The following is a 14,850-nucleotide window of genomic DNA, read 5'->3' as shown; positions in this document are numbered from 1 at the left end:
TGACATTCAAAGATCGACGTTCATATCGGAACTTAAGGAAGTAGCTGTAGGCTATACAGTAGGGTTAAAATTTGAAAGACAAAGATATTTTTGGCAAAGTATCCATGTAACTTACTAGGCAATATTGAAAGGGAGAAACGTGGAGATACATAAAGATGGTAAAATAATTCGTATGGGTTCAAGAATGTTTCCAAGTGTTTTAAGACAGTTCATTAGGAATGAATAGAAGATGACTTGGTGTAAAGTGTGAAGAATTTGGAGGTTTCAAGAGGTTAGGAAGACACGGAATTCTGCGTAGATGTTAATATGGAAGAAGTATCATAAAGGAAGATATTTAATACCTCGGAAGTGACGATTGGCGCAACTTAGGGACGTTTGCTATGCTTCTAATGGGACATTTGCTTAGGCGAATGTAGCGGTCAATGCTGTGGAAGTTTTCTGGGTATTGGGTTCATTCACGATTCAGCAGCTAATACTGTGATTGTTGCAGTGACCAGTGTTTTCTTACTGGTATTTCTAGAGACAGCCATTTATAGGAAACGGCTTACTATTGGGGAAAACATATGAAGACGTACAGGGATTATATAAAGAAAACAGAAGGAAGAGCAGTTTGCATCTAATAAATTTTTTTCTTTTGCTTTTAAACGGGTGCTACCCAACATACAACGCTGTGTTGTTTTCCTTTTGTTTGATTTATTTTGGCATTTTTTCTTCATTGTATCCTGCTTTTTCACATCTTTAACAGGAACGCACAGAACCGAGTGAGCGCGCGCCCGTCTTATAAGACGTTTAGACACAAGGTCAACTGGTAAGAACGTGAATAAAAAAGAAGAAAAAAAGTTGTTCCCGTTACAGCTACAAGTATTTTTGTTGTTGTACATAAATGATGGAACTGAGTTTTTCTTGATTATTCATTATGGTTTTTCCCTTGAATGAAATTATATCGCTTATCATACTGTATAACAGAAAGCATAAAAGTTTGAATCCCAGTTTTCATGGCGTTAAAAGGCTCGTTGCTTGAGTACTTCTTGTTTAGACGTTATAGAATCTCACTGACTTGAAACAAACGAATATCTTAACAGGTGACTAATTAAAGCAGCAAATTATATTTGACAATTGTTTGCCACTGTAGCCTACGAGCTACGACGCATCTCCATGATGTAAGCAAACAGCTGGCCGATATTAAAGGTGCTGTCGCTCATTGTGTTAAACTAAAGGAATTTGCGTTTATTGATTTAGGCTTGGTTGTAAATACATCAGTGTGAGAGAGTTGTTGCTGATTTATCATCTTTTATATAGTAAGATATGCGTATGATTATCATGAATAGCGTAAAGGTGAACTTGGAACGGGGTATAATTATTGACTAATTGGATTACAAGGCGACCCAAATTCCATTATGTATGAGAAACGATGACGCCTCTGTATTTGCAACAAGGATGAAGTGTATGATAGAATTTACATATCGCCTTTTAGTAATCTCACCTGAAAAGCAACACGTGATGAAAGCACGAAACACTGAATGCAAAGTTGAAAGTCGACGTTCATTTGTTTCGTGAAGTTTGGCCTTCTGGTTGAAGCTTTCAGTCCTCGCGAAACAGCGAAGAAGAGTCCGTTTCCCGCCAGTGAAGGATTACGCGTGGAACGTGTACGTGTGCAGTGTGAAGGAGGAGTGTTCATTTCAATCACCGCAAGATGAGTGATCACGAAGATGAAAAGACGATCGCCGAAGATCTGGTGGTGACCAAATATAAGATGGCGGGCGAAATCGTCAACCGTGAGTATAGGGCTGAGTGGTGTCAGACCCGAGGAAAACAGTAGCCCTGGCCTTAGTACCGGGTGTCCATGTTTGATGATGAGTGTCTGAGAGAGAGAGTGGTAGGCGCGTGGGAGGCAGCCCTCGATGACCAACTCCTTTATTGACACTAAATCAAGACCGAGTCCGTCTTGCTGCTTGTTAAAAGGATGTGTGCAGTGAAAGGACGACTTTTGAGTCTCTGGGAGGGGTGATCACGGGCTACGACTCCAAGAATCTATTGTAATCTGGTCGTCTTGTGACGAGCCTTTGTTGGCAACTTTGTATGAACTTGTTTCTACTCAAGTTAGTATGATCTTGTTTCTACCCAAGTACCCCTGTCGTTTTATAGAAATGGACGCAGTAGTCGCTACTCTGGCAGGTAGACTTGCGAAGACATCATGGGGCGAGATGATCCATCTGCAGTGTCTCATTTTCTGTCTGGGCTGCCGTACCGTTGGCTACCCACTTAGACAAACCGACCCTGCCGTATCCCAAGCGGAATCCAAACTCACTGACATACCCGATCGGGAGATTCCGTCAGGTCGGGTAGGATGACAGCCCTCTGCTTGCTGTAGGTCGGTTTGTGCTGGTCCTTGTGGAACGTGTCATTCAAGCTGCTTATTGAACTGATAGACTGCTTTTGTGGTCATTGACATTCTAAGGCTGGGTATAAAAAGTCAAGTATACCCTAGTTTAACCAGACCACTGAGCTGACGAACAGCTCTCCCAGGGCTGGCCCGAAGGATTAGATTTATTTTACGTGGCTAAGAACCAGTTGGTTACCTAGCAATGGGACCTACAGCTTATTGTGGAATTCAAACCGCATTATAACGAGAAATGAATTTCTATCACCAGAAATAAATTCCTCTAATTCTTCATTGGCCGGTCAGAGAATCGAATGTGGGACCAGCAGAGTGCTAGCTGAGAATGATACCTACCAATCCAATGAGGAACTAAAGGCTGGGTATATACATGATCACAAGCACATAACCTAATATTGCCTTGGACCAGTTCAACTGGGCAGCCCTGTGCAGAACATTGTTTAGGTTAAGTGCCCTGCATACCAAGTGACAAAGCAGTCTTAGCTTGCTCAGTGTACCATAGGCATTTAGCCCACCAATGTTGCACAACTGTCAGTATTGAATAAGCCTTTGGGTCTCAATACTGATCATATTGATTTCCCACCTAATACAGGAATGCTGTATAAGCTGTTTCAGACTACTTACCCTATTCTATTTTCTGTTTCTGTATATTATAGTTGATGTAGCTTGAACCACTTCTTATGTAGGAAATTAGTTTTAAGCCTAATGTTGTGGGGCTGACAATGAGTCCAGGCTAATCACACCAACGTAGCCAAAGTCATGAAAAGGTGTAAATGACAAAATGAGAGCAGCAGTAGGAAAAATTTTTGGTTTCATAACTGGATCAGATGCAAAAAACATAAAGGTCAAGTGTCACAAGGCCATTTAGGCTATAAGGATACATCCTAACATAACCTACAATAAGGTGCCAGGTCCTTCCTGACCAGCCTTGACCCCTTCAGGCCTATTCTGACCTGACCTTAGTTGTCATATATCTGGAAAGTGATCTATGTCAGCCTAACTTTGCCCACTGGCTCCAAACTGGCGGTAGGGGTCACCCTTGTCTGGTTCATAAGGAAATTGAAATGATGAGGTTTATACCTACTTATGCAAATTAGTTCATCATATAAAATGTTTACCATTGCTTGAATGTTTATCTGCTGCAGTTAGAAAATCTCATGATTTTGAGTTTTGGATGAGCAGGTGTTGCCCTCTAAGATAGGCCTAGTGTAGTTTTCAGTGTCATTCAGTGTTTCTTAACCTTACATATGGCACTGCATCTTATCTGACTTTGGCGAGCTTTGTCCCCTCTGGAACCCCCAACCTGACATAAATTAGAGCAACGTAAATCAATTGTCCAATTTTACTGTGTGCTTATTTTTCCAGCATTGCTGGATTACCCTGTATGGGAGGAGTGCCGTCAGTGCAACTCATGCTGTGTATTGTTGGCGTTATTTAAGGTCCATTCCTCTTACGGCACCTCAGTTAATATCTTTTTCCATCTTACCTCCCACCCTCTCGTAACGGTTGTTTCACAGTGCAGCTGTGAGTTGCAGCCTCCTGTTATATGTTTTAATCCTTTTTATTCTCAATTTCCCTTAAAAGTGCTGAGTGACCTCACAGGTGCCAGTGCTTGGTCCTTGGCCTAAATCTTTTATTGCAGTTCCAGTTATATTCCAATTGCTGGATAAGATATAAATACCAGTATGAACCACTTGATAATTTGGTATTTCTAGGGAAGACCTCTGGTCATGTTTCAGCTCCATATATAGTGCTGTTTCAAAGCTGGTCTTACTACTGTCTTATGCATTCTTCCTTTAACTTTTATTAGATAATTATAAATCAGATGTATAGAAAAGCAATCAGATACTTTGTTTATAGAACAAATTCCTAGAATGAAAAGCTTGTACTGTATCCGGTGCACTATCTTAATAGAGTAAGTGTCCTACCATATGAGCATCCAAAATTCAATCCATTTCATAACCGGGAAAGTTACATGGTGACAGTTTCCTGGATGGCAGGGTAAGACGAGTGAATCTGCCTTGGTTGCCATACGGTTAGTGCAATCACGACCATAAAGTGCTATATATACTAGCTAGGGTTTCAGTTGAATTTAAAATTTAGTGTTCCCATTCTTGTGCAGTCATTCAGGTGACTATCAGTGAGATGTGACCTATACTTGGATTTTAAGATTTTCGTTGTTGAAAATCCTGATTCACACAGGTATGTTGAACCAAAGCACAAATGTAGTCTTTGATATACTTGTTTCAGTAGTGGAAATTGCTTTGGATTTACCAATGTCCAGAATTCTTGATGTTCTGCATTGCTCTTCAGTTGCATGCCAGTTTGCAAAGTAATTATTTCCATTTCCAGGTCACTGATGTTTAGTGTGAAAATAGATGCAAGATGAGATGCTGTGTCGATAACATCGCTGTTACAAAAAGGGTTAGATAGGAATTTGATAGCTGGTAAAACATTACTGAAGTCTGCAAACCACATTTTGAACTAGAAAAAAAATCATGTTGAGCTGATTTGTATATATAATAGTAGCAACAGGAAACCCAGAACTTTTGATGTTAAGCCTTTCTCTAGTGTAGGGAAGTTATGTAAGAGTCCTTTAGAGATCTGGGACATCCATAACTTCAGTTTATTCATGAAAGCATTTACTGAAATTATCATTTGAGACAAAGATTTCATTCGCCCTTGAAATTCTAGATTTAGCTCATTCAGTGTAGGTCAGCTAGCCATTTTGGATCATTGAGTTCTTCATATGAATCTCCTCTTTTGTTGTACAAAGCCCTTGATTTCGGGAATTAGATGTTCAGATCCTTTAAGAACATTTCCCCTACTTGGCCTACGTGACCAACGCACTTCCATGAACAATACAAGGTCACCGTACTGAGCATCCACTTCATCTAGAAAGAGATTTAAATAACCTGTCTTGAAGAGCTCTAGCACGAATAGAATTAATAATTGTAATAACCCCCTTCAGTACATGCTCATAGTCAACAACTTTCAAACAAAGAACTTACGGGTGTATAATTCAGAGGTAGCTAATGAACTGAGGGGATGAAGCATCATTTTTGCACAGTGTCACAAAGCCTACATTGGCACCTATCATTGATGGAGCCCCATCTGTTGTTATTGACACAAGTTTTTGAAGAGGTACCGTACATTCACCTCGTCAATGAAATTCTTGAAAACATGAAAAACATCCACTCCGTGTATTTTCTTTCAGGGGTAAGAGCACTAATAAATCTTCCTTCACAGTGTCATCAGAAAAAACAATGTGCACAAATACCCTTAATTTGGCTGTGTCCACAATGTCCCTAGATTCATCGAACTGCAAGCTGAAATATGTATATTCCTCAATTTCTGCTTTCTTTTAGTTAAACACATTTCCTGACATCATTTCTATTCTATGTGTGACCATGTTCCCAGACAGTGGCATGGATTTGATTGGATATATGATTTCAGTCTTTTTCTTGAAACTTTCAAATAAAGGTTCAGATGCTGCAAGCCAAAACTCCTTCACCATTTCACCGTCCTCAATTGGTTTCTTTTTTGCAAGAACTTGGGCAACATTAAATGTAGCAACAGTTGTTGCATAAGCTTTATCAACAGGCTTCCAGAATATTTCTTGCTGAGCCCGACTCAGATTTTAGACGTTTCACTTTCTCACTTCTTAAAGCACTGCCAGACGGGTATTTAGTATCATAACTCTTGTCAAGTGTTACAAAATGCCTCTCTACATTGCTTTTCTTAGATACAGCAACAGTTGATGACAAATTAAGCACATACTTTTGTCTTTGATATTGGCAAAAAAATGTCTCTTCCCATTCATCAAGGAAGGGTAATGAAGACTTCTTTGAACCTGAAACCATTCTTTTTCTCTAATTGAAAATTAAATTAGCATGGATTTTCTTGGTACGCCGTATTCAATTTGCAAAGGAGCAGAAATAGCACCGAACTCTACAAAAGAAAAATCCCAGCTGAACTCATGATATGCTAGAGCAGCTAAACAACTGAATTCAACGGTATGGAAGTTGGCTACCATACACATCCTGGACAAGGATATTTCAAACCATCGCATGGACACTTCCTCAGTCAGTAATCGTCAGTTTCTCTCTCTCTAGATTTTTCATGCTCATAATGAATAAAGAAAGAGATACCAAAATATTTTACAATTTTCAGTTGAACCTTTGTGGGCGCCACAGTATGGCTCTTGGGCGCCTGCAAGCTACAGGTTGGGGACTACTGAGTTAAGGTCACTGATTTTTCCAGTATCCAAAGCTCTTTTGGGGTATAATTGAGCAGATAAAGGTTTTAACTTTGTGCATCATTGAAAAAGATGCATATCCCTTTATCAGTGTGTTTTTGTTCCCATTCTTTTCAGTTGGTTAATATTATAAGAGCACTAATGGCCATGTAGTAGGACATTTTTATTGTAAGCTGAATTTGGCAAAGTCATAAGATTTCATCAGTTTTTATCAGTGTTTCATAACATTGTCTGTTAATTTTGCTAAAAGTTTTTTCATTCCTATAGACATTTAAGTTTTTTTTATTCCTGCCAGCATTTTTAAGTATTGAATTTACAATGTACAGTACTGAATTCAGATTTTTTAATGCGATTTATAGGACACTTGCACCCCTAGCCATCATTTTCCAAGTACACTTATACAGTAGAGTAAATTACATTCATTTATGTCTTGAACAGTTTGTGGTCATGTATTTTTATAAATAGTAGTTCATTTATTTTTATACAGATGTTCATATTCTGGTAAAATGCTTCTCTAATTAGCAGTGCATGGTGTCTTGTATTAACTACTTTTATAGTGATAAATGAAATAAAGCCGTATCTTTTTATTTTAGAGTGAGTGGAAATGAAAATGCATTCTTCAATTCTAGGGGTCCTGAAACATGTTGTATCCAAATGTGTGGTATCTGCCTCAGTGCGAGATATTTGTGCGGAAGGTGATGTGCTCCTTGAGGAAGAAACCAGTAAGGTTTTCAAGAAAGAGAAGGAAATGAAGAAAGGCATTGCATTTCCTGTTTGTGCGTCTGTCAATAATTGCATCAATCACTACAGCCCCTTGGCATCAGAGGGTGACACCATCCTAGTGGAGGGTGATCTTGTAAAAATTGACTTAGGTGCTCACATTGATGGGTTCATTGCTGTAGCAGGTCACACTGTGGTAGTTGGAGCATCCCAGGAAAATAAGGTATGTTTGTTTGGTTTTATTTATTTTTCTTAATGTTTGTGATTGATATATAGGATTATTATTGTATTGATGCACTTACAACAGAGTAAAACTGTTTCACAGAAGGAACAACAAAATAAAACCAGTGTTTCACAAAAGGGAACTGGAGAACTTGTTAACCAAATCCTGAATGGTCCTGCACTTTGTCAAAGTGGGAGATGCTAGCTTCAAGAAAGAACTGAATAGTGGCAGTGGGGTAGTTTACCCATGCAAGTTTTACCTATGTCCAAGGTAATTCAGATCATCATCTTTTTATTTTTGAGGGAGTGGGCATTAGGGTAGTATTTCTACCCATGCCTATGCCAAAGCTAATTTAGATCATCCTCTACTGTATATTCTTTTCTTTTTGACACCAGGAAAGTTTTTCTACCCATGCAGGTTTTACTTATGCCTAAGCTAATTCAAATCATCATCTCTTAATTTTTTTATTTTTTTTTTGTTGTAATGGGTAGTTTTTCTACCCTGGCAGGTTTTACCTATGCCTAAGGTAATTCAGATAATCCTCTCAGGGTTTTTTTTTTTTTTTTTTTTTTTCATGGTAGTTTTTCTACCCATGCAGTATTTACCTGTGCCTAAACTAATTCAGAGCATCCTCTTAATTTTTTGGGGGGGCAATAGGGTACTTTTTCTACCCATGCAGGTTTTAGGCATTTAAGTTAATTCAGATTGTCCTCTCCTATTTTTTTTATGGGCAATGGGAAAGTTATTCTACCCATTTACCGATGCCTAATATAGTTCAGGTCATTCTCTGTTGTTATTATTATTTTTTGTAGCAGTAGGAAAGTTTTCCTACCCATTCAGGTTTTACCCACGCCTAATATAATTCAGGTCATCCTTTTAGTTCTTAGTCATGTTGATTTGTAGGAGATGACTTGTTTGGTTTTATGACTTGGACTGCTCTTGTAACATAGGGTTAGTTGGATGGCTTGTACCCCAACCTGTAAAATGTAAGTGGTGTAGTTGAGTGAGGATTAATTTTGATGTCAAGCTTTGCTCCTAGTGCTGAGTCTTATTTAGACTCTTAGGTGGCCATTGAGGCAATAGGGTGTTTTGTACACCACCTTATAAACTCCAGGCAGTCCTTGAAAGAGGTTTCATCCATCCATTAAAAGTAGCTTTGTGGTATGCACAGGATTGTACTGGGATGAATTTTGTTAACACATCCCATGATGAATTACTTAAATGAAAAGTTAACGACCACTCATTGAAAACTGAAAATTCTGGCAACTCTCCTCCAAAGAACTCAGTTGCATATTAGATGTTTGAGTCTTATGGAAGTAAAGCCAGTGAAAGCAATAGAAGGTAAGATGGCTGACTCATTTTAACCAACCTCAGAGACCATAATTGATTGTACAGTCGGTCCCCCGGTTATCGGCAGGGGTTCCATTTCGACAGCATGATGATAAGCGAAAATTGCTGATGACCAATTTTGATTTTCGGCACTTATTGGCACCGATAACTAGAGATCGGCACTCTGTTGGGAACGCATCGGCACCAATAAGTGGAAATTGGCAATTTTCAGCACTGAAAACTGCCGATTTTCGGCGCTAGACAAGCACCGTAAAACCGGATTGCTGATAACCAGGAACTCCCAGTATTCCCAAACTCCCTTGTGTATAAACTGCTTGAGTTATGGACATTTGGAAAATAATGTTGCCATGATCCTGAATGTGCATACTATTGATCAAGAGACTGCGCACCCAGTGGAATTGTGTAAGACCAGAAATGTATTTGTGGTCAAAACTATCATGCATGATCTAAAGTCTTCATACTTATGTACAATATGGAACTCAAAATATTGCAAGAGAACTGGAATGATTGTCAAAGCAGCAAATTTAGAACTTGAAAGTGAAGAGCTTTTATGTCGCATCCATAAAACTTACAGAAGGGTAGCTAACTAAAACAATCCAAGGCTGAGGAACAAGCTTTGTAGCCTTTAAGGGGGGACTAGCTACTTTGGCATAAAAAAAACTGAAGTTTGAAAAAACAGCTAAAGTTCGCCCTAAAGCATTCAAGAATCCATTACGACACGGCAAACACCGTAAAAAAGTTTTGTGGGTCATTGGGGCCCCTAGGGCACCAAGGGTGTAAAGTGCAGTCGCCTGCTGCTAAGCAAAAACCATCGCTGTTGACTCAGTCATGGTATGGAATCAACTTTTCTGGCAACTCTGGTTATGGTGACAATTATGGGAATAAAGGCAGTTTCTTAGTAAATGAAACTTCAGTTGTCCTTGCAAAGACAAAGGGAGAGTATATCACTCTGCAATTCACTCCATACTTGGCCCCATTGAGTCCTTTTAAACTTTAGTGGCCATTATCTCATAAAAATGTAGAAAATCCAGTATTAGTTATATGTTACTGAAACTTTGGCATTCTGTTGATGCTTCTTAGGCAGTGGTCACACTTGGATATTTCAAAATATAAAAAGAAAATAAGTACAAATGCTCTATAACTGAATATTTTGTGACATCATTCAGGCTTGCATTATAGCGTGGTCACACTATATAGTGTTTTGATAATTAGGAAAAACTTTTACGATGAAGCGTTTAGACACATTCAAGCTATTCAGAGAAAAAAATTTGTGTATATTGACCAGATTTTGAGACTGCTACAACGAAAATATAGTAAATATAATGATAAGACATCAGAACTCAGGACATGTAAACTCTTACAAAATAACAACAATAACTTGCAGTGTTTGTATGTCAAGTTGCAACCCATAATTCACAAGTTTTTTTCATGAATTTTTTACCCCAAAGTGGCTAGTGTTCCCCTTAAGCACACAACCAGTGAAAAAAATGTACTGTACACAGACAGAAACAAGCATGAAGGGTATCAAATAAGGCATTTTATGATGCCAGTGATATTAAATTTGTTCTATAGGGAGATGGTGGAATTATCAGGTCATAAATTTTTACTCTCAGTACAAGTTGCACATTTGTCATTACTGAATGGCATTTGTAGAGTTCCTCCCCCTAGCTGCGCTCACTTTTTAAAAAAGCCTTTCACTTGACCTGTCTTCTATCTTACTGTCCAACCTCTTATTGTCAATATTTAGGGCAACTCTGGGGTTTTCTCCCAGTTCCACCTTTAGATGATCCCCTTTCCATTTATCTGGATCTCTTTATTTCTTTTTGGCTCACTGTACAACCACTCCAACTCCCTCTCTCTACTGATGAACTCAGTAAGGGATTAGTTTTGTTTGTGCACCTCATGTCGTGCCTTGTAAGTATTACTAAAGGGTGTTATTTTTATTTGGCCCCTTGCGGCACCCACTTTTTATGTAATTGTTTTACTTCCTTTCCTGCTTTCTTCTGTATTGTTTTCTAACCTTTAACTTACTTCTTAGTGCAATTTGGGAGGTTTTTTTTTTTTTTTTTTTTTTTTTTGCTTAGTGCAATTTGGTAGGGTTTTTTTGTTAGCTGTTTTAAAATTTTTTAGAAGCTGCAATTTGATCAAATTATTATTTTTTTTTATGATAGACAGATTCCTCAGGCTAGCCTAGTGAGATCTAAGTAAAACAGCTTAGTGGTCTGGTTAAGTTGCTTAATGGTAGTTCAGTCTTGGTGCTGAATGGCAGAAAGTGCCCCAGTGTTTGGCTTTATATCGTAAGTTTCATAATTCATTCCCTAAAATGTATGTTTTAAAAGAATTTAATGGACAACAAAATTTATAAACATATATATATTTAAATCTCAAAAAATTTTCAAACCTACCTGTATAATATAATGTAATCTCCAACTCATTCATAATAGAAAATAAATTTTGACAGGTGAACTAAAAACTCATAAATTTCTTGTGTCCATACAGTACATCTAAAACAAAATATAAAGATTATCAAATTGAGACTAAAAGAAAAAATAAATGTTTGTGAAATTATGCCACAAAAAATGAAACACACAACACTACAGAAAAAACTATAGATCAAAATAAAAAAAAAAAAATAAAAAGTACGCTTTGTGGACTATTGAACCAATCAGTAAATGAAAACAGATCACTCTAACTTAGATTTTGGTGGTAATCATTTAAAAAAAAAAGGTCACATTGAAGTAATATCCTGTCTTTGAATTGGTCACACTTGTCTCACCTGGTTGTATTTAGTGAATAACCCACATGACCCAGTCCCAGGGTTGTATTTAATGAATAACCCACATGACCCAGTCCCAGGGTTGTATTTAATGAATAACCCACATGACTCGGTCCCTGAATGCTTGCCAACACTTGCAGTCATTGAGAGATTTTTCCAATAAAAAATTTACGAGTATAAAGTCTAGAAAACGTATATACTGTACTTGAAAGGAGGTTTGTCTGAATTGTAAACAATTTAATTTTATCCAGTTTTTAAGGAATTGCTGTATATGGTAGATCTGATATATTCCTTATATGTGGGTCAGCTTTTTAAGAGTGGATTTTATGGCAGGTCAATTCATTACTGTGATATATTGTGTGTAGTGTATTAAGACAAGTTTGAAGAAATGTTATGAACATCATTTTTTAATGTGTATGACGTCAAGGTGAAATCATACCACAATTTTTTGTTGTTTGCATCTTTTTAGGTTTACTATGATCAAGACTGTTTTATTTTTACATATATTGTATATATCAGAGAAGCTACCATGAACTTTGTCTATAATGGCATAGCTTTAAATTTTGTTTAATATCCTTCCAAACCTTTCAGGTTAAAGGCCGTCGAGCAGACGTCATGTTAGCAGCATACAGTGCCTCAGAGGCAGCATTACGTTTAGTCAGGCCTGGTAATTGTAATTTTGCAGTTACGGACACTGTCACAAAGATTGCAGAGGTTTACAATTGTAAGCCCGTAGAAGGTATGCTTTCCTTCCAGCTCCAGCAGGGTCGTATCGATGGTGAAAAAACTATTGTACAAAATCCTACTGAAGCACAACGAAAAGAAGTAGAAAAACAGGATTTTGAAACACATGAAGTGTATGGCATTGATGTTATTATATCCACAGGAGATGGGCAGGTAAGCATTGTTTGGTTTTGTCATTTATTAATTGACCTCTAATAAAATGATGATAAACATTGCATCCATGTGTATATAACTGAATTCACATGATTAAAAGATGCAAGGGCCATCTGATTTCTTTTATGTTGGATATACTGTGTAATAAATTGGTAATGGATACAACTTGAAACAATAGGGCCATGCGTTAGGCAATAACCTTCTAATGTATTGCATCTCCTTTGATGGAAGTTGCAAGTTTTTGAAGTTAAGTGTAGTAAAACATCATTATACAAATTGGGGGAAGCCCTTGTCCTGATTGTTGGAATTTCTGTAATATAGGTTAGCTTAGGCTAGGTAAGTTTTAACTGAATGCGTAGCATGTGGGCTAGCGCAGGCTTAATGAACAATCCATGAAGGATCAGAACTAAGTATATGAAAGGTCATGGAGTAGTATGGGGAAGCAGAGAATACATGCAGGTAATGGAAGGATCTTATGTGTTATTAATGATATAGAAGTAAAGTACACCAGATTTTTCCTTTGTTTTACAAATGTGCCTACAATAGTCTAGCCTAACCTAGTTTTTCCATAAATAGGTGGCCCAAGCTTTCCTATTTCATTTATGTATGCTAACCTAGGCTAGCTAATAATTATACTGAGTGTCATAAAAACTTTTACATTATTACTAACGTGTAATGAAATATTAAATGAATGTATCTTGTTATATTTATTTTGTATATAATCTTTTGTATTTTTATTAGCTTTATGTAATGGTTTTTATTTGTTGCATTTTTTGTGTGTGTGTTATTGGTTTGTGCATATTTATTCAGGAGCAAACTTGAGTATATGGGAAATGGTATATGAGAAACTACAGGGTTTGTTTATTAGATAAACGTTAAAACAAAGTAATTTTGACTAATAAGATCTCTTTTAGGGTAATGTAGTGTATTTTATTGTTGTGATCTGTTTGTTCCCATTATACTTATTGACAGTTTCAGAAATAAGTATAGTTATTTTAATAGTTACTGAAAGTTTAATGTAAAAAACTTTTATTCATTTAACAAATTTCATAACATTGACTATGTTGAACTCATTTAAAAAATTGTATAGCATTTAGCTATGTTTTAAACTGGTTTAGATTAGCTAAAAAATGCATTGCTTGAAGTTTACCAAAGAAACTATTATACTAGAAGCAGAATACTGTGCAATAATTACAACACTTTGCAGTCATATTGCCAATAAAAGTATAATATGAGTTCCTAGGCCAAATCAGCAGATTGGAAGTAAACAGTGATCCTAGTATTTCTAGTAAGCATTTTTTATTATTATTATTATTATTATTATTAGATCTGAGTCTTGTCATTTTCCACTTTTCAGTTATTCGGAAAATATCTGGTAATTCATAATTTGTTTGAATTACCTGATTATCTAGATCAGGTGGTCCAGATTAGCAAGGCTTTACCGTGTCAGTTAGTGTGGCACCCTATTTACCTTGGCAGTAAATATCATGACTTAAAGAGAATCTTTTATGTGACTTTGCCATTTATTACCTGATCTTCCAGTCATGCCATTTATTATCTGATCTTCCAGTCTTAAATGTTGGATTTCAGTTCCCCATTGAAAAAACTTTAGAGGCCTAACATGAGTTTCTATGGAATTTCTTTGTAATATTGAAGTTTTAAAAAAACATGGACTACCTTAAAATGCATGTAGATATTCATGCAACAAGTCTTGCACTATTTTGAAATGTGTACCACTTTTTTGACTTGGCGCTCTTCTGATGCATTAGTGCATAAAGGGCTTGAAAAGCACCTTGTTTCTAATCAAAGAAGGCAGGATATTTAATTAAGGCAAAATATTTGTGTTGCTCTTACTTTAAATGGCAACATGTAAAAAGCATCAAAGTCAAACACTCTTGTGACTGTGGAAGTCTTGGTGTGATCATGTATAGAAGATGATCATTTATTCAAATCTCAGTAGGAAGAACATGAAACCTTCAAAACATGCAAGTTATGATATTGCCGTAACATGCTGTTTTGACTTCTACACTCCACTTGTTCTTCATTGAAATGCCCAGATAACTGTAAATCAGATGTCAAAATTGTAAAAGTAATTCCTCAAAACTATTTAGAAGTAACTTATCAGATCTTTGAGTAAAATAATGGCAGTGAGAGAGAGACTAAATAGATATACATTCATATGATTGCTTACGGAAGCTACCACTAAACAGATAGGTTGATAACATGAG

General features: G+C 36.9%; 1 protein-coding gene across 1 annotated transcript in view; it reads left to right on the top strand.

The window, feature by feature from the left end:
- The first annotated feature begins 1,232 nt into the window (after positions 1 to 1,232).
- LOC136834340 (proliferation-associated protein 2G4) overlaps positions 1,233 to 14,850 on the top strand; it is a 30,228-nt gene continuing 16,610 nt past the window's right edge. The window contains exons 1-3 of the mRNA XM_067096844.1: positions 1,233 to 1,775; positions 7,286 to 7,599; positions 12,317 to 12,622. Of these exons, the coding sequence (XP_066952945.1) occupies positions 1,694 to 1,775; positions 7,286 to 7,599; positions 12,317 to 12,622 (702 nt within the window). The 5' untranslated portion in view covers positions 1,233 to 1,693. The remainder of the gene's footprint in view (positions 1,776 to 7,285; positions 7,600 to 12,316; positions 12,623 to 14,850) is intronic.

The sequence above is a fragment of the Macrobrachium rosenbergii genome, chromosome 53 (assembly GCF_040412425.1).
Source record: "Macrobrachium rosenbergii isolate ZJJX-2024 chromosome 53, ASM4041242v1, whole genome shotgun sequence".
NCBI classification, from domain to species: Eukaryota; Metazoa; Arthropoda; class Malacostraca; order Decapoda; family Palaemonidae; genus Macrobrachium; species Macrobrachium rosenbergii.
The sequence above is the reverse complement of the archived record's forward strand: the minus strand, read 5'-3'. Positions and strand labels throughout refer to the sequence as shown.